The sequence below is a fragment of the Cyprinodon tularosa genome, unplaced genomic scaffold (genome assembly GCF_016077235.1).
Source record: "Cyprinodon tularosa strain WSP-4 unplaced genomic scaffold, ASM1607723v1 ctg510, whole genome shotgun sequence".
Lineage (NCBI taxonomy): Eukaryota > Metazoa > Chordata > Actinopteri > Cyprinodontiformes > Cyprinodontidae > Cyprinodon > Cyprinodon tularosa.
This window is the reverse complement of record NW_024039242.1, coordinates 185,481-207,741: the sequence shown is the minus strand read 5'-3', so window position 1 is coordinate 207,741 and position 22,261 is coordinate 185,481. Positions and strand designations below refer to the sequence as shown.

The 22,261-nt window shown below is 37.9% G+C and overlaps 1 protein-coding gene across 3 annotated transcripts in view; it reads left to right on the top strand.

The window, feature by feature from the left end:
* myo1ea (myosin IEa) overlaps positions 1 to 20,120 on the top strand; it is a 66,548-nt gene extending 46,428 nt beyond the window's left edge. Inside the window, exons 10-30 of one of the 3 annotated variants that reach the window (XM_038303487.1) lie at positions 933 to 1,129; positions 1,219 to 1,299; positions 1,559 to 1,645; positions 1,746 to 1,829; positions 2,728 to 2,895; positions 3,563 to 3,648; positions 5,260 to 5,341; positions 5,555 to 5,661; positions 6,567 to 6,665; positions 6,790 to 6,934; positions 10,323 to 10,437; positions 10,522 to 10,691; positions 10,786 to 10,931; positions 12,479 to 12,625; positions 12,715 to 12,872; positions 12,980 to 13,069; positions 13,159 to 13,366; positions 14,223 to 14,258; positions 18,496 to 18,665; positions 18,750 to 18,855; positions 18,888 to 20,120. In XM_038303487.1, coding sequence (XP_038159415.1) covers positions 933 to 1,129; positions 1,219 to 1,299; positions 1,559 to 1,645; positions 1,746 to 1,829; positions 2,728 to 2,895; positions 3,563 to 3,648; positions 5,260 to 5,341; positions 5,555 to 5,661; positions 6,567 to 6,665; positions 6,790 to 6,934; positions 10,323 to 10,437; positions 10,522 to 10,691; positions 10,786 to 10,931; positions 12,479 to 12,625; positions 12,715 to 12,872; positions 12,980 to 13,069; positions 13,159 to 13,366; positions 14,223 to 14,258; positions 18,496 to 18,665; positions 18,750 to 18,826 — 2,453 coding nt within the window. In that variant the 3' untranslated portion in view covers positions 18,827 to 18,855; positions 18,888 to 20,120. Of the gene's footprint in view, positions 1 to 932; positions 1,130 to 1,218; positions 1,300 to 1,558; positions 1,646 to 1,745; positions 1,830 to 2,727; positions 2,896 to 3,562; positions 3,649 to 5,259; positions 5,342 to 5,554; positions 5,662 to 6,566; positions 6,666 to 6,789; positions 6,935 to 10,322; positions 10,438 to 10,521; positions 10,692 to 10,785; positions 10,932 to 12,478; positions 12,626 to 12,714; positions 12,873 to 12,979; positions 13,070 to 13,158; positions 13,367 to 14,222; positions 14,259 to 18,495; positions 18,666 to 18,749 lie in introns of all 3 variants that reach the window. The other 2 variants (XM_038303486.1, XM_038303488.1) reach the window with 2 other exon arrangements.
* The last annotated feature ends 2,141 nt before the right edge of the window (positions 20,121 to 22,261 follow it).

Genomic DNA, 22,261 nt, shown 5'->3' with positions numbered 1-22,261 from the left:
TCTGACAACACCCTGTCTATTACCCCTTTTCTGTCTTTCTGATGCTTTGATTAACAAATATCCTGTTGGAAAGCTGCTGGAGCATCGTCACAGAATGTTGGACGAAGTCTAAAATAATTCATATCGCCCCATATGGTCTACGCTAAACAACCGAAGCAGGCGTACGGTCAGTCACACCCTAATCTCCCATATGGGGAGCTACTACATTGGTCTGAAGCATTCCCAGACGCAAGCCTGAGAGCTATTTCCTTTTAGGGGAAGTGAGTCACTGTAATAAGGCAGGGAGGAGTTCTCCAGGCAAACATCAACACCAGGTCATGGCAAGTAGTCTGTGGTTTGCAAAGTTTTTCTTTTAAGTGTTAGGCTATAACCATTGTTCTCCTAACTCCCTGCAGTAGAGGCCTCACTTTGGCCATCCATCCTAGTTTTCTCCAGTGACAAACGTTTTGTGGATTAGAATTATGAGGGGAATTTTTTCATATTTTCTAAAATATTATGTCAGTTTAAAAGAATAAATGAGGTGCAAAGGATCTATTGGATAACCTAGTTTAAAATTGCCTAGTGTCATGCAAAATAAAGAGGAGGCAGCATTTCCACCAAGTACAATCCTGCAAGTTGATTTGCATGGTGGTATTCATGCAAAGGCACTCTTTGGATGTCTGGGAATAAACAATGTTTTTTTATGTCTAAAAAATAAATGCGTTTTCCCTTGTTGCCCCAAGTGATGTCAAAAACATTGTTGTTTTATTGTGCAGCAGGGATCAAAGCTACTGAAATAAAATATGAAGCAATTCTAATGTTTCCATAAAATCTTAACACATTTGGACTGTATTTTAAAAAATCTATAAATTAAATCTGAAAAAAAAAACATCCATAAGGTCACATAGCACCCATTGTTAAATGTTAGCTTTGCTTCTTCCTTTTTTTTCCAGTTTTAGCATTTCCTGCGTTTCTGCTCGGGATTGACCAGAACCGTCTGAAGGAGAAACTGACCAGCAGAAAGATGGACAGCAAGTGGGGAAATACAAAAGAGTCCATCGATGTAACCCTGAATGTGGAGCAGGCCTGCTATACTCGGGACGCTCTCTCCAAAGCCCTGCATTCACGCGTGTTTGACTACCTGGTGGAGGTACCTGTGCATTAACGTACATGAATATGTCTCTTTCCTAGCCTGTGATATCAATGAATTTATCTAATAGATCCAACATTTCATTTTAGTCCATCAACAGAGCCATGGTGAAAGATCATCAGGAGTTAAATATTGGAGTGCTGGACATTTATGGCTTTGAAATTTTCCAGGTGAGTCTTGACTGCTGCAACAACACACGGCTCAGATTAAGAGGTTCATTATTTAAACAGATTTGATGGAGAGGATGAAACTAATCTATAAAGTATACAGATTAGAGCACATATTATGACTGAGATGGCTTCTCATCTAATCTGATTACAAGTTGGTTTGGCTCATTTACTTAGAGGCCCTGGACCCAAGCTAGTTTGTTTTTTCTGGTTAAGTGTGGCAGCATGTGTACATTTGATTTATCTTTGCCTTCTTCTTCAGAAAAATGGGTTCGAACAGTTCTGCATCAACTTTGTAAATGAGAAGCTTCAGCAGATTTTCATTGAGTTGACTTTAAAGGCTGAGCAGGTGATGTTTCCTCGCACTGGTTGCATACATATGTGTGTATATATGTATATATATCCTTTGTTTAATTTAGTCTAAAAGTTTGTTTTTCTCTATCTTGTAGGAGGAATATGTACAAGAGGGCATTAAATGGACTCAGATAGATTACTTCAACAACAAGATTGTCTGCGATCTCATCGAAAGCAAAGTAAATAAAACATGGAATATTCACAACACGAGAATAAAATTAATGTTTTTATATTTTTACACAAAATTTGCTTTGAGGCATTAATCCAAAAACTGATTTTTTTTTTCATGTTCAAGTTTTATCCCTTTTCTCCATATGTAAGAAAGATAATTATAGCCATAAATTTAGATTTACATTTAACCAGACACCAAGAAGCATGGGAGTATGGGCTTCTTTCTTGCTGAGTGAATCTATACCTCATTTAGTGTTCTGGGGTAGAATGACATTCAGACGAAAAGTCTAGCTCCTTTCTGTAGACTTTTCAATAGTTTTATACCTAATTAAACAGATAAATGCTCTTCCTTTCAGCTGATGATAAACAGGTTTCAAGCTGACAATAGAAAACAGACCAAGTTATTGATTTTATGTGTTATTATTGTTTCTGAATCAAAAAAACTTGCTTTGAAGTTTAACCCACAGCTTCCTATTCCCAAATATACCAACGTTGATTGATCATTTATGCTTAGAGGCCTAATCCACCAAATCCACAACAAGGGCTTTAAAGGAAGCCTCTGTCTAAGAGGAAGAGAAGATTGTATCATTGCCCAACAGTTTAGCTTTTTGCCTAATCCAGTGACAAAGTTAACATGTGTCTCATTAACAGTCTTCTTTGAGCCTGAGAGGCTGCTGGGAAACCACAGAGGCTTCAGATGAAGCACAAAGCAGACTGTTAAGGGTTTTATAGAAGCTCAACTGAATTGGATCTGCTTTTCAAATGTGATTCACATCTTAAAGAATTTTAGTTTTCCATATATAGTTTCCATTGATCCTTTAGATAGACCTTAAACATTCTGGGACTAAACAAAGGGTGAAAGATAAATATTTTGTCAGAAATAAATAGTCTTCCTTGTGATCCCAGAGTCCTCCTGGTATCATGTGCATCCTGGATGACGTATGTGCCACCATGCACGCTGTGGGCGAGGGAGCCGACCAGACAATGCTACAGAAGCTCAGGATGCAGATCAGCTCACATGAGCACTTCAACAGCTGGAACCAGGGCTTCATTATCCATCACTATGCTGGCAAGGTCAGTGTGCAGAGATACATTTTCAGAGGACTGGCAAGAGACCTTACAGCTTTCCCAGAATCATTATACACCTGTCATTGTTTTGCCATGTGTCTGACGTTGGCTGCTGATGGTTTAGCTCTGGAAACTGAGACTTTTTTGAATAGTTTTTGTGAGGGAGTCGTTCCTTGTATGATCTGTCATAAACAGCAGTTGTGCAGCTGGTGTTTCCATTTTACAGTCACCATCTTAGTCCTTTTTTTAAAGGTTTCCACTTTAAAACCAGCTCCATATTAGACCTCCTTTCTCTCTCTTTCTCATTTTTTTATCATTGCATCTTTTTCTGTGTTTATATCTAAAATCCTGGCAGCAAAGTCATCCAGCTTGAAGTAATGCACATTGTCCGGTATGAGTTTCTGTGTACTGAGGTTGTCCCGTGTCATTCTCCAGATGTGTAGCGGCTCTCAGCTTAGCACACATGCCGTCAGCTTAATGAACCTTGCAAAACTGAAGGCCTTATGCTCACATGGCTGAGCTCTAACCATTCCTCCCCTTCTCAACATACAGTTTAACTAAAACGTCATAGTCCTTTGACAAAACCACTGGTTTAATGAAGTTTAGATTTTCTTTTCACTAATCACTGTTATATTCTGATCTGCCTTAAGTTGCTCTATGTTCCTCTCTCCAGGTGTCCTACGATGCAGAGGGATTCTGCGAGCGGAACAGAGATGTCCTTTTTACTGACCTCATTGAACTGATGCAAAGCAGTGAGATGTAAGTCATTTGAACTCTGCACTATAATATGAGGAGCATTTTATGGCTGCACACTTAAAGAAATCATCCCCTTTACAACCATTTGGTTATAATTAACCAAACTACAGAAGTTTTGATCCGTCGGCGGGATGCTGCAGAAGTGCGGGGGGCTGGATGTCACCCTGCCCCCCTGACTAACATCAGGGTCTTGCTCATGATGTGGCTTTTTGTTCGTCACAGTTTCAGGCTTCTTTTGAGTCTGTTTTGTGGAGTCTGGTCTCCCTGTGTTACAGTTGTGCGGCCATCTGTGCAAACAGCATTATTATCTATGTAACACCCCACAAAGCTTCTTTGTGTGCACATTCACCGAGCCATGAAATAGGAGGCTGCATCCAATTCCTGTTAAAACAGGTGGTGATAAATGGATCACTTATATAGTGATTAAAATGAGTTAAAGAAGGGACCGGCCACAGAGATCTTTTTATGCACACAAACTGTTAATCCTTTGATTAAAGGCCAAGCCAGACATGTGGATCTTCTCCCATTTGTATATTGGAGACGGAATGATTAAAAGAAAATATTCCTATTAAAAAGCAATATGAGGCATTCAGTCTTCTGTACACACCTGCTATCAACTATGAAAAATTACTGAACTAGTTGAATTTTTCTGACTTTTCCACATTGACACCCATTTGCTAGAGTCATTGTTTGCAGATTAAATTAAACAGGTTTTTTTTTTTTTACAAATGTGTTTGTCAGGAGAAACCAAAAGAAAAGCCAGAACATTATTAGAACCAATTGATATATTTGTCGTACATAGTTAATATTTTGACAAGATTCAGCTGGTCGCAAAGGCTGGAAGGACGCTTTCGTTAACATTGGACAAAGGCTGGGTGTGTGTTGTAAATGTTAAAACAAACAAAGTCTGACTAAGATGCAGGGTTCTAAGATTAGAAAATAAGGCCTGGTTCAAAATCTCCTTTTGATAGAATGCTTTAAAGTCTGATATGGTTAAACACTGAATTTTAGGTGCCGTTTAAAGATATATGCTTGGGCTAAAAGTAGAGGAAAGGAAGGTGGTGGAGGTATCATGCTCTGGTGTGACTTTGCTTAAAATGCTTTCTGAATGCCTCTCAGTTTAAAACCTAAATTCTGGAGGTAACTGCAGGAAGATTGAAGATGAATTTTGGATTTTTAGTCCAAGCAGACGTCCACATAAATAAAGGCTCCCTAGAAGAGAATTAAATTTTATAAACGGTCCAACCACATGAAAAGGTCTGACATTTCCTAGGCTTCGGGAAAACGCATGGATTTCTTTCTAATCTTTTTTTTTCCTTCTCTCCTTAGAAGAATAATTTCTTCTAAAGAGATGTCTATGTAGATATTTGTTACTGGCACGTGCACACACTCCTCTTGTTTTCCCATCCTCCCCTAGCTCAAACTTTCCCAAATGTTTCAGGAATTTCGATGAGCGACCTCAGTCAAGCAAATATCCTTGGTTATTTAATCATTGACTGGACTTTTTTAATGCCAGCAGCCTGGAAAACTTCCCCTTTTGTTACAACTTTTTTTAATCTTGTTGATCTGTGAATAAACGTCAGTGTCTGTCTCGCCTCATCTGTCCCGACGTAGTGCCTTCATCAGAGCACTGTTTCCAGAGAACCTAAATGCTGAGAAGAAGGGTCGGCCAACTACTGCAGGCAGCAAAATAAAGGTACTTGTTTGAAAGTGTGCATATCTCATCTGTAATCAGGGTCAGTGGGAGAAAGATCTTTGGGTTGAGGGTTATATTTGCTGTTCAGTGGATTGTCCTTCAGAGTATCACCTGAACTAACAGTCTGCATAACTATTTTAGGTTGTCATCGTTTTAACTTAATGACCTTTTTTAGTCTCCCTTTTTTATGTTTGCCAATATTTCTCTCTTTAGAAACAAGCCAATGACCTGGTTAGCACACTAATGAAATGCACTCCACACTACATCCGTTGTATCAAACCAAATGAGACCAAGAGGCCCAGAGACTGGGAAGAATCACGGTGAGTCAGGGCAGAACCCTCTTCTCCTAAAGCACAAAACAAACAAAGCATTTCCTACTGGTTTAAAGAAATGCTATTCTTCTAAAAAATATTCTGAATAAATCATACAATATTAGCATGATAGTATCCATTCTTATTGTTTGATTTACAAAAAATTATATAAAAAATGCTGCACACTTTGCTGCATGCAGAAATGTGCTCCCATACATAAGGTACATATTGTTTTTCCTTATGGTTCATTATGTGGGGACAAAAAACGGCATCCTTCAGTTCTAGGTTTTAATAGTGCTCCACTCATTCACAATAAAGGAGGAAATGTTGTCATGTTTAAAGGTGACAGCACTACATTCATGCTTTGAATCCAATACGGAGTTTTACATAAAGACAAACATCCTTTTTTGTTTCTTAGGTTTTTTCTTCTGATGTCAGTATTTGTCCTTTTAGCTGATGTTTTCTTTCCCTCTGAAGGTGTTTATTTGAAGAACCCCCTTCTTCTTCTTTGTGCTTTTGTTCAGCTTCCCCAACAAATGCAAACTTTGGGTATTATGTGTTCCCACAGAGTGTAATGCTGCATTGTTCAGAGCTCATGATGGCCTTCCTGTTGGGAGCGGGGCGTAATGTGGCTCATTAATCAGCTGCGAAACCGTTGTTTCACAGGAAGCCTGACTGTACCCAAACTTAATCTCTTTAAGAAAAAAAGCCTACTGTTTTGCATACAATGACCTGTTATTGTTGCTTTTCTGGAGTAGGGGGGAGCTTCATGAATGTCGGAAATATTTTGGGAACAAAATAGTGGCCGATTGCTTTTAATGCTATATTAAAATTAAAAAGCTGGGGATGATGACTTTGGATGTGAAAAAAGGAGGCACACAAATACACTTAATGTGACAATGTTGTGTCTGCAGGGTGAAGCACCAGGTGGAGTATCTGGGTCTAAAGGAAAACATCAGGGTGAGGCGTGCTGGCTATGCCTATCGTAGAGTCTTCCAGAAGTTCCTGAACAGGTTTTGTAATTCACACTCATGAGGCTTTATTATTGTAGTAGTTTGAACTGCATTGAATGTTTGATTTTTCCCGTTCCCTCATTAAAATCCAAAGATCATTGTGACTGTGCTTTCTTGTCATCAGGTACGCCATCCTGACCAAAGAGTCATGGCCAACGTGGCGAGGAGACGAGAAACAAGGCGTCCTTCATCTCCTACGCTCTGTCAATATGGACCAAGATCAGTTTCAGCTCGGGAAAACAAAGATCTTCATTAAAGCCCCTGAGTCTGTGAGTTTTACGTATCATTAATCTTTCTCTTTTCTTGACAAAATGCTTTTTTTTTTTTTTATTGTCAATTCATATTGCCAAATCAGAAGGAAAATAATATCAAAACGGTTTTAATTCTCTTTTACCAATACGAAGCTGAAAAGTGCAATATTAATTCATATTTAGCCCCCCGAGCACGGGTCTCACCAGTTGCGTCCGACTTTTTAATCTTTTATTCAATTTCACATAAACTGCAGTCCATATAGAGAGGCTTCAAATACCCATAGGGTGAGCAGGTCCTGATCTTTGAAGATTTTTTTTCCACTTCTGTCTCTGTGCCCCAGAATTTAAGACAATGTTATTATTTTTTTTATTTGCAACCGCGTCTCTCTTCCTGTCAGACCCATTAAAATGCAGCTGAATTGATGTGTACTCTGACTAAATAAGAGCTACACACCTTTCAGAAAATAGTGTCAGGTATGATCATCCGCATTCACTCTTTTTCATTTTTTACACACACAGTGTATGCAAAAAGAAATTTCATTCAGTACAGCTTTCAAGACATTTCCATTTTTAAAGTGCAACATTGATAAAATGTAAACATAGGACTGGTATATGATTTACAGATTCCTACATTCAGCACTTTTATTCTTTTTTCTTTTTAAACCCCATTTTATACAGCATTCAGTGAACGTTCAGTCTCAGTGAACGCTAAACGCCACATCCTCTTACGACACGAGTTCCTGTCTTGATTGGATGCAAAATCATATTTAATGTGTTCAGCATTTAAGATTTGTCTCAATTAGCTTTGCAAATGAGCTCAGACTGAATGATGCAAAATATCTCTAAACATCAAATACTTTCATTTGGTATCAAAAAAGACAAATAAAATAAAAGCTCCCCTCCAGAATGATGCTGGCGCTACCATGATTTGCCCCTTATATAGTCTTATTTTAGGGCAACAAAGTTACATTTTGGTTGAATCTAACTAGATCCAATGTTTCATACATTTGCTGTGTCCCACGTTTGGACTGCTTAGGCTAATTGGAAGTCTGGGATACTGTTGTTTTAGTTTATTTCTACACCACAAGCCTTTTTTAAATTTCCTGACAACTTCATCCCTAACCTGGTTGATATGTTGCTTGGCTTTTATGATGCTCTTTATTTACTAATGTTCTCTAACAAACGTTCAAAGCCATTAGAGAAGAGCTAGATTTGAAATGAAATTGAAGTTCATATTTGTTTACTGTCTTTACTCAATAGGTGACCAATACAAGCAGTTTGGTTTTACAGGGTTTTATTTAGGGGTGTAAGATTTTTATGTTAAATGTTTTAAAATATGCACTACTCATTGCTGGTTTATCACATTTATTTACCTTGATTTAAGTGAATCCAAAAAAAAAAAAAACCCATTGAAATTTGAGTTTGTAACAAAATGTAAAAAAAAAAAAAAAAAAAAAGCTGAACGGTTCTGTTAGTCATCAATGATGGGGAAGTTTCCCTTTTGTCAGTGATATAAAAACACATACTCAGTCTTTTTACTCTAAGCACCATAAAAGGCAAATCAAGCCAAAATTCTTCTTTTAGGAGAGGAGTTTGAACCCAAACATCAGCAGTGAGTCAACACTACTCTGAAGCTAAAACACAAGCTCTACACTGTTTCTGCAATTTTTTTTTCTGTGTGTGTGTTTTGGGGAGGGGGGAGGGAGGTTTGTGTTTTCTGACATAACCGCTTTTTGAGTCTTGAAGCCTGTGCCTCACTTATTAACATCTGCACATATCAAGCAGCAGGCAGCATGCATGTGTACACACCCACAGATCTATATTTAGAGACTTGCACACAGACATCTCATTTTCACTCTGGCCTTCCATTTAACCCTGAATGCCCACTCATGTACTGCAGCCATACTGCCACCCAACAGAACGGGAGTCCAGGCCGCTGATTAATGAAACATAAATATTACAGGGTGCAGATGGCTGAAATGAGCTGACAGGCTTCTCAAAACAAGCACATGTGAGATAAGAACCTGACCTCTGTTAATTAGGCGTATGGAAGAAGACATCTCTATGTTGGATGCAATGAAAGAGAAAGTTGTCTGACAGCAGGTGCTGTAGAAGCTCCTCTGCCAAAGGGACTCCTTGTCTAAGAGTTTATGCCTAAACTAGTCAGCATCTTGCTGTTTATCTCTGGATTTTACCATTAGACCCATTCAGCTGCTCTCTTTCTGTAAAACTTTACTGGATGCTTAGCATCAGACTCCCAGGCTGTGAATCATTGTATTTTTCTACTCTGTGCTTTTCTTGTGGCTTTAGTGTGATGTGCAGTATTGTGTTGCGGTGACCTCCGTCATGCTCGGGCCTGTGGTCACCCTTGCTGATGCAAGGGCGGTTGCAACGCCGGACAGGATGTTTAGTCTGGCATATGTAGAGGGCACAGAGGGTGATTGCATGTTAAGAGGTCCAGCAGGAAATTACATAACCTGCCAAGAAGTCCATTTGACTCTGAGTTTACTGATAAAGGCATTAATCGTTCAGAGCAAATGGATCTAAAACCAAACAAGCACACAATGGACCCAAAATCTTTTAATAAGTCGCCCACATGTTCTTGCAGCACTTTTGTTTAACCATAGCTTGCACATTTTCTCAATTAACAAATTTTTTCGTAAGGCATATCATTGAGAGAAACAAAGATTTCTTATTGTTCAAAATCCAGATTTTGTTATTTCCACACATCTGATTAGCATGAACATCTAATTGAAACTAAATCATAATTCAGTTTTTGACAGAGGCATTTCAAACTTTGTTTTTCCTATAGAGATTTATCTTAATAAATAAGAATACAAATAGAACTTTATTTTAGGATTGTATTTTAGAAGTTTAATTCTATTTATTTTGATTATGTCGATCTATTAAAACCCCCAAATTAAATTACATTTTCTTAAGAAAAGGTATGATTATCTTTCCAAATAAAAAGAAAAGTGTTATCTGGTCATATTAATAGAAAGTTTGGTCGGAAAAACGATGTATAACAATGGTATTGCTTTGGAGGATACTGCAATAGGTGCATTTTTGTTAGTTTTCATGTTGAGTGAAAAACAGTTTTAGAAAAACTTTTTTCTAGTAGGTGTATCATCAAATCAAACTTGGCAGCAATAAATACTTAAAAATTATAGCTCTGTGAGTAATGGATCTTTGTAATATGTTTCACCTTTCACAGCTTGAAAATAACCATGTAAGATGAAAGCAGGCTGTCGATTTATTCTCTCAGAAACAATCAAATGACCTCTACTACTTAAGTCAAACTGGTTTTATGATTTCAGCTGCATCTCATTAAGGTCGATATGTCATCCTTTCTGTGTATTTAGGCGTGACCGAGGTGTTGTTCCTTTTATTCTTTTTCTCCTTATAGCTGTTCCTACTGGAAGAGACAAGGGAGCGCAAGTTTGATGGCTACGCTCGGACCATCCAGAAAGCCTGGAGGAAATATGTCGCCCGAAAGAAGTACGTCCAGATGAGGGAGGAAGGTGAGTAAAGATGCCCAATTCTACTTCAAATAATTTGGCTGCTTGTGGCTTCAGCTCTCACATAACTTTAAACACTATTTTTAGCATCTGATCTGCTGTTAAACCGGAAAGAGAGGCGGCGACACAGCCTGAACCGAAACTTCGTAGGGGACTACCTGGGAATGGACGACAGACCAGAGCTCCGGCAGTTTCTTGCCAAGAGAGAAAAGGTCGACTTCGCTGATAAGGTCACCAAATACGACCGGCGGTTTAAGGTTCCTTTTCCTTGTGTTTCTACAAATTTTTTATATATTTTTTTAACACTTATAAAGAGGATATAACCTTTTTTTTTTACTTTTTTTTTCTCAGGGAATTAAAAGAGACTTAATTTTGACTCCTAAAAGTGTGTATCTGATTGGAAGAGAAAAGGTGAAGCAGGGACCAGAGAAGGGTCAGGTGACCGAGGTGCTGAAGAGGAAGATCGATGTGGAGAAAATCTTGGCGTTGTCTCTCAGGTACAAAAGTTTTTATAATTTAAAACATAGAGATTTTCACACCCCCAAACTTCAATGTATTTAAAGTGAATTTTTATGAGACACACCAACACAAATGCACACATCTTTGTGAGCTGGAGGGTCAAGGATGAAATGTTTTCCAAATAAATGTGTGAAAGTTTGTTGTATTCAAAATCTCCCATATTTTCAAGTCTTAAAATCCTTAAAGAGCATACTTTACTTACACTTTCTATTTGCCCTATTTGCTCTATTTGGTTCCAAGGCAATAAAATGAAAAAGCAGTTGTAAACACATGTAAGGAGAGGAGCACTGTGTTGATTGATTGCTTGTGTATATTTCCAGCTTTAGAGCACAAGGGCTCAACAATAATTCCCATGTGATTATAGTGGAAGCTTAATCATTAATGAACACAACATGGGATAAACAAATTAACTTTAAAGCAGCAAATTTTATGCTTTTCCAATCTAAAAAAGTTTTGTTTCCTGACTCTGTTCTGCATTTCTGATATTATTTAAATATTTCCTATATGACAGGATTTATTTTAGCACAAGTTAATGAAAAATGCTTCTGGCTCCCCCTCACCAATATCTAACTAGAGGGCAAAGGTTTGATGGTATGTTAATCTGTAACCTGGGTGTAGACCATAAAAACTGTGAGGGATCCACTTTGCCTTCAGGATTTTGAGTATGTTAATTATAGACCAAGATATTAAAATTATTTCCAGTGCTTCTAAATAAAACAAGAATCAAACTGAGGGCTTTATGTCCTTTGATGATATTCTGTGTTCTTACATTTTATAATCTACCAAATCTGTCTTTAATTGCATTTTGATTTGATTTAATCAGATTCAATCATAAGAATTCAGACATTTTTCCTTTTTTAGAATCTTAAAATTACTTTCATCCATTTAAAAAATGGATGAAATGTAAATTTTTTCAAGGTATAAATACTGGTAGACACCACACAATAAAGGCTGTAGACATCAGAGTGCAAAGGTCAAGGATATTCTTCAAACCCACAGTCTGGATTTCCAGTAAAAAACAGTCACCATGTTCCTGTAAAGTCACACAAAGGATGATGAAAACATATGGAGAAGATTTAAGGTGTTGCTAAAGTGCTGCACAGTCAGGAACACATAATCAGGATACAGTATGTTTATTATGATGAAATCAGCACAAAAAAAAAGTTGTGGTCTCTAAAATGTTGATTGAGATGCTGTGAAAGTCAGTTCAGAGGTTGGTTAGTTGATTTAATTTAGTGGCTTTTGACTATTGGGTAATGCAGACCATGTGATGGGGAGAGTGAAAGTTGGAGCTGTAAAGAAACTCATCAGAGGCAATCTCCTCATAATGGAGGAACAAACTTCCCCTGTGCAGAGCCAAACGGCTAGGCTGTCGTCCCTAATCAGAGCTCAGCTGCTATTGTGAGGTCCTGAATGCAAAACTGAAAGCTGACTCTTCACAGAACAAAAAAAATAGAGGGGGATGCTGATGCTCTGAGATGGGTTGTTATGAATTAAAGTTTTCTCAAAAATGTGACTCTTTCAGCTCCCTGCAGGACGACTTCCTGATCCTGCATGAGCAGGAGTATGACAGCCTGCTGGAGTGTGTTTTCAAGACAGAGTTCATCAGCTTACTGAACCAACGGTTCGAGGAGAAAACCCAGAGGAAGCTGCCACTCAAGTTTAACAACACGTAAGTTTACGCATCCTGGAAAATCACCTTTTAAAACATTAAACTGTACAAAATATAAAATGTATAAAATATATGGCATTTATCCCCAGACTGGAAATGAAGCTAAAGAAGGAGAACTGGGGCTTTCTGAGCGGGGGTGGCTCCAGGCAGGTGCTGTTTGTGCAGGGACAGGGAGATGTAGCTGTGCTGAAGCCATCGAACAAAGCTCTGCAGGTCAGCATCGGACCGGGCCTCCCCAAAAACACACGTGAGTATCATCTGTAAAGCAGAACACTGACCTACTTGCATAACGAATCATTACAATATAACATTTCTTATATTTTGTATCCCTTGCTGTCTTCTTATAATTGCTAGGTCCAACCAGGAAGAGTTTTAGTCAAAGTCGCTCTAATACCTCCAGAAACCAGCACCACAGGTCATCAAGAGCAGCACCAGGACCTCCAGGTATGCTTGTCCAACTTTTTCAGCTTCCCGGCTGCTACTCCATTGTTCACATCTTCTGTTAAAGCATCTCACATATTTTCTCTTTGTAGCTGGTCACCAGAACGGGGGCCTAAAAAACACTAACCACATCGCCAATCAGAGGAACTCGCAGCATCATGGACAGAGGCATCCCTCGTCCTCCAACTCCACCCGCCCGTTTCTGCCCAGCAACATCGACCAGCTGAGGGATCGTGATGGAGGTAGCCGGCAGCAGCCAAACCTGGACTGCCTGCGGGTTCCGGACCAAGGCGCTGCAGGGTGAGAAGTGGACACAAATTGACATATAGCAGCAATCCACACAGTCAGGATGGGGTTGACCTAATGAACCAAACATGAGAAAAACAAGCAGCTTGTATTGTTCTCCATCTTGTAACAAATGGTTTCTTGTGGCTGCAAGCTATAGTTAACCTTTTAGAGCCTCGCAGTCAGGGACCCAGAAAGAATATAATAGAGAATCAGTAAAGGAAAGATTAGGGTGATGGTAAAGATGGCTTCCAGCTCAGAACTTATTAAATAAGATGCATGGTCAAAAAAAGTGGAAATAAGCTAATCAGTATTTATGGCTGCTCTAATTCCACTGAGGATTTTTCAGTCTATTAATAAGCACTTGATATTGATGACATGCCACTTAGTTATTTAAATGTAAATATATCAGAGACAAGTATGTATGTTGAATGCAACAGAACTTTTCTTTTCATTTCTTCTACAAGCTTTTTTTCCCTTTTTTTTCTGCAAGAATTAGGAGTCAATTTTTATGGGTTAATAGCCTGTATTTGCTAAAACCGTTTGATGGATTGATAAACCTCCTCAATTGACAGATGGTATACACAGACGATGTCTTTTTTTAGTAAGCTTAGTTGAGATATTCCTTGAATTATTGTTTTAACATGCAGTATTTCATACATGTTCCAAGCTCACTTCACAGATGGAATTGCATTAGTCTTTCTTTGACGGGGGGGTCAAAAATCAGTCTAAAGTCTAGAGAGTGGGGTCCTCATCCTGAAAAGTTTCTGGGAACCCCAAAGTTAGGGATGAGCACCATATTTTGACACTTTGATACCTCTGCTGTTGTGTCTTTAATCTGACATAATCTGGCTGATTCGTTCTCTTGTAGCTCTGGAGGTGGACGGCCAGCACCAAACGGAGGAATGTGAGTTGGAGTGTTTGCAGTGTTTTTGGTGGTGGTTTAGAATAGAAGAGAGAAAAATCTAACGCCCTAATATCTCCTCAAAATATGAGTCTGTAGTTTGATTTAATGTCATTTCATTTTCTGATTCAGGGATTTGATCAGACCTCCCTTAATATATGGGATGATTACCAATCTAATTTAAAGGGGACATATCAAAAATCCTCTTTTTTATTGTGTACGCAAGCTTTCTACAAGTCCAGAGAAGTTTAAGTTGGTCTCCAGGTTTTGGGTTGCTAGATGCCTTTCAATCCATAGAGTTCTCATAACTCTATATCACCTTTTTTTTATCTATGCTTTTTGCAGTATTTGCTGTTGAAGTGCTAAACAAGGTCACAGACTTCCGGCTAACTTATTGAGTGAATCCACCTTTTCTTTTTCTCACAGAATTTTTCTTGTTCAAGTTAAGGGATGCCTAATCAACAAGCAGATACATCCAAATGCCCTGTTGTTTGGTGTATTAACCAACATAAGTCAGTACACTATCATAGGAACTCTTTAGAAGTGACTGGTTAAATTACATTTTTCATGGGAATTTACCTACATCAGTGCAAAAAGTACCCTTTGTTTGCATGAATCACATTAGGAGAAGAGACATTCAGCAACCTTGACCAGTAGGATTATTAGCTAAAAGTCTTAATCTGTCTGAGACGTCAGGATCTTCTGTCTACAGAAACAATGGAGACAGTTAAGCAGTGAGCTGCAGATAGCGTTAAAATGGGAAGAAGCTTTATTATAGATATGTTGATATAACATAGTGCAGCATTCTGGTGATGTTCGTGATGTTTGCTCCCGTTTAGCTCCTCAATGACATAATCCTACTGTGAGGTTTGATAAGCAATATTACACTGTTTTTGCAATGTGTTATTTTTGTCATGGGAAGACATGATCCAAACACATGCAGCTTCATGGTGCTAGCACTTAACTATGTTGGGGTGTGTATAAAACACACGTATAAGAATTAAGAATCTTTGTCGTCACTGTATGGACCGACGGACAAAAATAAAGACCTGTTGGAGACGAATGAGCATCCTTTGAGTCGATAAGAAGATTTAGTTTCATGTTGTGGTAGTTTTTATAGTTGAAAAGCCATCAGACATGTAGTTTGTGTTATAATTGTGTCAGTAACATTAAACCAATTCTTTGCAACTTTTAACCCAAGTATTAGCTTGATAACAGATATATGAGATAAGTTTTCAGGTTGGTTGCAGCATTGTGTGCGTATCAGTGCTTACGCACTAAGGCTGTTTAATTTTGCAACAGTGCAGTGTTATCAGTTCCTTTCAGGTGTACTAAACTTGGAAGTTACAAGTCCAGCGCCCCTAGTGGCTAAAGGACAGACGGCTTTAAAGGAAAATTCCGGTTTTTAACACTTTTAGCCCATTTTCTGTAGTGTCCAGGATGAAATCGAATGATCGACACCAAAATTTTGACAATTGGTCCTGTCTCTGCTTTTTGGCTCATGCAGAATCCCCCCCTGGCTGCTTCAGAATGGCTTCCATTGTGCATGTCCGATAATGTCCTTAAAACAACCTTAAACTTTCTTTTTTTAAAATATGCTACTCACCGGGTCGTCAGCGCTGTTCAATGACGTTCCAAAAAAAGTTTCGTGAAGAAAAACCGTTCCTGTCTTGTTTTATTTAGCATTTTGTAAATCCCAGAACTATTTTTTCCGATACATCACAACCGCTTATAAACTTCCGCTTCCCGTTCGAATCTGAAGCGTTGCACACTCCAGACCACTAGTTGGCGACGGTATCCTCTACCTTACAACTCAAAGTCCAATATGTCCTCCTCAAGAATCCACCTTTCGTATTCCATTTTCAGAGTTTTTTAAAGTGTTTAACAGAGACGTTAGCAACTCGACGTCGGAGTACACAGAGTGAAGCAGAAACACTTGGGCCTTGCGAAAAGACTACAACTAAGCGTAAACAGGCCCCATTTCCGTTTCCGGTGGCGGAGGGATATTGACTATTCCAACAGAACTCAATGGGATTTACAAAATGCTAAATAAAACACTACAGGAATGTTTTTTCTTTACGAAACTTTTTTTGGAACGTCATTGAACAGCGCTGACGACCCGGTGAGTAGCATATTTTTAAAAAAAGAACGTTTAAGGTTGTTTTAAGGACATCATCGGACATGCACTATGGAAGCCGTTCTGAAGCAGCCAGGGGGGGATTCTGCATGAGCCAAATAGCAGAGACAGGACCAATTGTCAACATTTTGGTGTCGATCATTCGATTTCATCCTGGACACTACAGAAAATGGGCTAAAAGTGTTAAAAAACGGAATTTTCTTTAATAATTGTATTCTACTTACTGCTGTCACCTGCATTTCTCTGCTATTGTTAAAGAATATTTTTTTTTATTTCTATTACAAAGTTAAAACATACAGTAGTGATCGTTTCAAATTATATTTTTCTTTCATTTTTCTCTCACTCTTGGTCAGACTCTGGCTTAAACATCAAAGGCTGAACAGTTCGGATTGTTAAACCTTTGCAATCAAACTACAAATATGGCCCTACAGGGAGGGGTGGAACACTCTACTTTTGTAGGGGGCAGGGTATGAAGTACCTCATTTGCATTTAAAGAAACTACACCAAAAAATTGTATGCCAATTAGTCTCTTCTTCAGTCAGGGTGGACAAAGTCTGAGACCTCTCGCAGCCAAAAAAAATTATTGCAGTTGCTGTCACTGTACAGATTAGATGCTAAAAGAACCACATCATGTCAACCCCGGGCAGTAATGTCAGCACTATACCTTATATCAATAAGAGATAAGAAAGTTAGCATGTTGTTTAGTGGAGGAGCTTCCTGGAGGGAGTTAAAATGGTGATGGCCCCATTTTCTTTGACAGGAAGGGGAGCTCCTGTTTAGGGAGAAGAATTAATTAATTACACCGTTATGAAAGAATCAAGCAAAATACCAATCTTGGGGTGATTCTGATGAAAGGAAAGCATTATAACATGGTTTAAAAAAATATATATATTACCACTTATTATGTTGGCCATTTAAGATGTTTTAGAAACAAAAATGTCCCCGAGAGAATTGTCAGTGCTTATTTACTTGATCGATCTCAATCAATTATACTGCTTGATGTGTACAAATTATTTGTTTTTTTTGTATGTGTGTATTTGTTTTTGTGTTTGTTTTTATTTATTTTTTTATCTCAGGGTTTGCTATTTTTTATGTTTTTGGAAAATGATTAATATTCAGTCTTCTGTTTCATGTTTTGGATACTGTTAACAGTTTAATGTTTCTGGATCATTGCCTCATTTTCTTTTCTTTACTAAAAAATCTGTTAGGTATGGAGGACATAGGGAGATTGTATTCTATATGGAGTAGTTTCACTGCCTAATACTTTTTACTTCTATTTGAGTAATACCTTAAAATATCCTTACTCTTACTTGAGTAAAATGTTTGGCTGCTCCACCGATCGAGGGAATAATAATTCTACTGATTAAAGAAAACAAGCTGGTTAAATCTGAGGAGCAACTGATTGGTTTAGCCGTTTTCCTGTGCGTTCTGGGACCAGAAGGGTCACGGAAAAGCTTAATGGAGTGGATAAATCAAAAAGAAAATGGAAATGAAAATATGAATTTTATTTTTAGAAGTGTGTTTAGGAAAGGTGTTTATAATCAGATTTATGAACTGTGCTTTTTTAAATCTTCATTTACAAATCCAACTGTTTAATAAGGGATTAATAAATGCAATTCACAATTCCTCTTTAATTATAAAATTTAAAATATGCACTTAAAAATGCCTCTCAAATGGGATTTCAACTTGCTTGATCTAAATGTTACATTTAAAATAGCTGTTTTTCTGTTTCACTGATTCTCTATAGCTCCTCCACGGCTAGATTTCACTGTGCAGGGAAAACCAGAGCATGTGTTAGAGGGCCACCGTGTGGCTCATTAGGAAACAGCACCGAATCTGTGTGTGTTTGTAAAAAATTAGGGCTGAAAAATAAAAGCTGAACTCCCCTAAAATGGTGGAGAAAAGTTTAATATTTAACTTTATGCCTCTAGACATCTTAGACATTTGTTTTATCAGAAAGGGGGTAAGAGTTGCTGAGGATGCTCAGATGTTTACATGCAGCTGTCGTCTGACCCAAGTCACTGCATCATATAGGCTTTAAATATTTCAAGAAATATCCTCTCCTGACTGCAGACTTGGATTTCTCCTCTTTTCTTATACCAGGGCCCACAGACCATCAGCCCACAGGCCTCCACCAGGAGGGGGGCGGCCAAAGCCTGCACCCAAACCAAAACCCCAGGTGCCCCAGTGCAGAGCTCTGTACGCTTACGACGCTCAGGATACAGATGAGCTAAGCTTCAACACAGACGACGTGATTGACATCATCAAAGAGGGTACTTTTTTTTTTTTTTTAATGTTCCTTTTCTTTCCGCTCTGTCACCTCCTCATGTTTCTGCAATCTGATCATGTCTGAGCAGACGCCTCCGGATGGTGGACAGGACGACTTCGTGGGAAGCAGGGACTTTTCCCTAACAACTACGTGACCAAGATCTAGGAGCTGCTGGCATTTCAGCACAAGACAATGCACCTGCCTGCGTCTCTGTTGGCCCCTGGTGGCCCCTGGCTCCGAGGATGGCACAGAGCCTACAGTCGGGGAGGGAAAACACTGCAAGACTCTTCTTCCACTACTGCCTTACATTTTATGAATGTAACTCTGTTACACCATCAGACCAAACAACTGTCCTGTCGGGCTTAATATTCTCCAAAGACAAAAAGACTGCTGGGCCTAGGGGTCTGTCCCCTCTGAGTACTGAACAAACTATTTATTGTATTTATTGATCTCTGTATTTTCCTTTTACTCACCTTATCATATCTTGTAGAGGATTAGTGCTGCAGCGTTTTGAAGCATTCAAAAGATATCGGCTAAATCTCTGGGACCAGGCTGTGATTTTTCACTCTTTTTTTTCTTCTATTATTTCTATTTTGCTTTTAGATGAAGGTTTTATCAGTTGAAGGAAACTGAGATTAAGTTTAACAGGAATATTTATTATAATGGAGACATTTAACTGCAGGAACAGACAAAGAATCATAATGCTGAGTAATGATTTTAAGAAATTAAAATACCAAAGTAAATGTTTTTTTTCGCTGTTTTCTTTCTTTTTCTTTTTTCTTTCACTTCTTAGGGCATTGCAGTGAGGTGGGGTATTAGGTGAAGATCTTTCCTCACTATCATGATGTTTTTGTTCTTTAATGGCACCAGTATGTTTCATGTAAACTGTAACCTGAGCGTGAAGTCTGTGGTGTATTAGCACTTTATTGGTACAGGTACCTTGGACACAGAAGGCATCTCACGTTCAAAGCAGACAAAGCTTTTGTCAATTAAGTAGATATTTTGATGAGCAAAAGCAATAAAGTCACCTAGTTACTGAGGGGAATCACATGTTTACAAGAAATTAAAACAAAATGCTTTTTTTCCTAGATATTAATCTGTATATGTGTTCATATGTAGGAGTGCACCTGTTGGTGGGTAGAAGTTAAAAGGATTTCTTCGTTTTTAACTTGGAGGATGTTTGTTTTGTAGATCTTTTTTTCTCGGTTGTGCTTCTTAAAAACAATTGTTTTATTGTATGTCCAGCTCTGCTACAGCATCAGTTATCACAGACTTGGGTGAAAGGATTTTAATGTTTTGTTAAGCTGTTTTAGGTTTGTGTTTCTGCACTTTTTTTATTTTCACTCGTACAAACATTCCTTAGTTTGTTTTAATCAGATGACCACATTATGCTGTAGCCTGTAAAAGCTGCCGGGACTCCTTTCTTAAAACTGCATCAATAAATATAGTTTGGTCTTAAGATCCTTGTTCTATTTATACTAGTAGTTAAGTATTAATCAGTCATCAGTTAATGCTTTTCTGACTCTTATCACAGATTTTTTTTTCTACATCAACTTTAACTCCATATAAACATTGTTGTACATCAAGTAAGACATTGAGACCAGCAGCTTCAGAAAATATCGCCCTCTGCCAGCCATTAGACAGAATGCCAGTTTGAATTCACATCCATTTGAAGCTGAAAATCAGTCAATACAAGCATCTTGGTAAACTGGAGGATAATTAAATATGTTAATTTTAGTGCTTAAATTCAAAAAGCTACCTGGCTTTTATTTAATTAAACATTAGTAAACATTGTCTTTGATACCCTCTACCAGGATATGTGTTTTAAGTGGCCGATCATACAAATATTCATGTGTGCTACTTGGGTTCCCTGTGGAGCACTCTTGGACCACACAAAACATCAAAAGAAAGCCAGAATGCAGTTTCTTGCTCAGTGGTTCAAAATTATCTTTTCATGTAAAAGTACATTTTTATAAATTCTTACTCTTTAAGATTTTTTTCTCCCTCTCTGCATCTTTAATGAATTTATTTCAATGTATTAATCTGAAATGTTGGTAACAGACAGAATATTCAACAGAGGGGGTTAGGGTACCCAAAGACTGTACTCTAGAGTAACACAACTTAATAGTTTTACCCAAAGAGTAAAAAGTAGACCTTATTCAAGTAAAAGCATTGGTGGACAAAGTACTCAACAGGTGTGCTTGATGCTTGTTTTTTTTTTTTTTTTATACTTTAATAATCCCAAACAGAAATTACTTCTCTGCATTAAACCCAGGAGCAGTGGGCTGCCATTGTGCGGCGCCCAGGAAGCAGTGTGGGGCTAAGGGTCTTGCTCAGGGAGCCAGAGTGGCCGTGGCGGGATTAAACTCACAACCTCAGGATTTTAAGCCCTATGCCATAGCCACCAGGCCACAACTCCTCTTACTCGACTACAAGTATTATTGAAGTACTCACTTTTTAAAATACTTAAGCATTAAAATTACGAATTCTTTTTTCTTTTATCAACACATTTCTGTATAATTTTCAGAGAAATTTTAAAAATCTTTGGTTACTTTCAGAAACTGATGTATTGATGCGTAGAACCTTTGCTACAAATTCTACACCATCTATAAAGAACTTCAGCATAAAAATGCCACAAAAAATAAGGAAAGCTATTTGCATTATTTATTTAGAACAAACCAAAGGGAAAAAAAACGGTATGGTCTTGATTCTCTTCACACTTTCAATATCTAATAGAGGTTTAAGGTTGAACCTATTACCAAAAAGAAACTAGAATCTGCTTTGAGAACTCATCCTACTGAACAACTTGATCACATGGCAAAAACTAACACCTTAATTATAAACTACTAATAATATCTGCCCTGAGTTTCTCACAATTTTTGGAATGTCGTGCAAAATCTCTAAAACAGTGGTGTCATGATTCAGTCCTAATGGCCGCCATCTGCCATGTTGGAATTGCATTTCAAAAAAGAAAAGAGCAAGAGCAGATTATAAAGCTAAGCTGAGTTTGAAGGACAAAGTAACAGCTTCTAGAAATGACGTGGAGTAGAAAGTACAATATTTGACTTTGAAATGTAGTAAAAAAAAAAAAAAATTACTCAAGATATTCAAAAAAGTACTTAAGTACTGTAATCAAGAAAATTTACTTTGCTACTTTCCACCACTGGGTAAAAGTTAAAAAAGTATTTGTTAAAAAGGCCACTTACGTACTGACTAACTCATAACATCTGATATTTAAAGTCATGTAATACAGATAAAAAAAAATGTAGTTGTGACTAAATTACAATTAAAAGACTAGATCAAAAATAAACAAAAGTCTTCCGAAGGAAAAAACTAAAACTAGTACTTTGTAAATAAAATTCCCTCCTTATTGTATATTAGCTTGACTTGGTAGGATCAAGTAAGCTTGCGTACAGAAAAAAACTCAGCTCATCATAAACATTAATAGTGTGCCTTTGTTTAGAGAACTTAAAAAAAAAGATATTGTAGAGTTATGATTGGTGGAGCAGCCAAACATTTTACTCAAGTAAGGCTAGAGATATTTTAAGATATTACTCAAGTAGAAGTAAAAAAAATTGTGCAGTAAACTCTACTACTCCT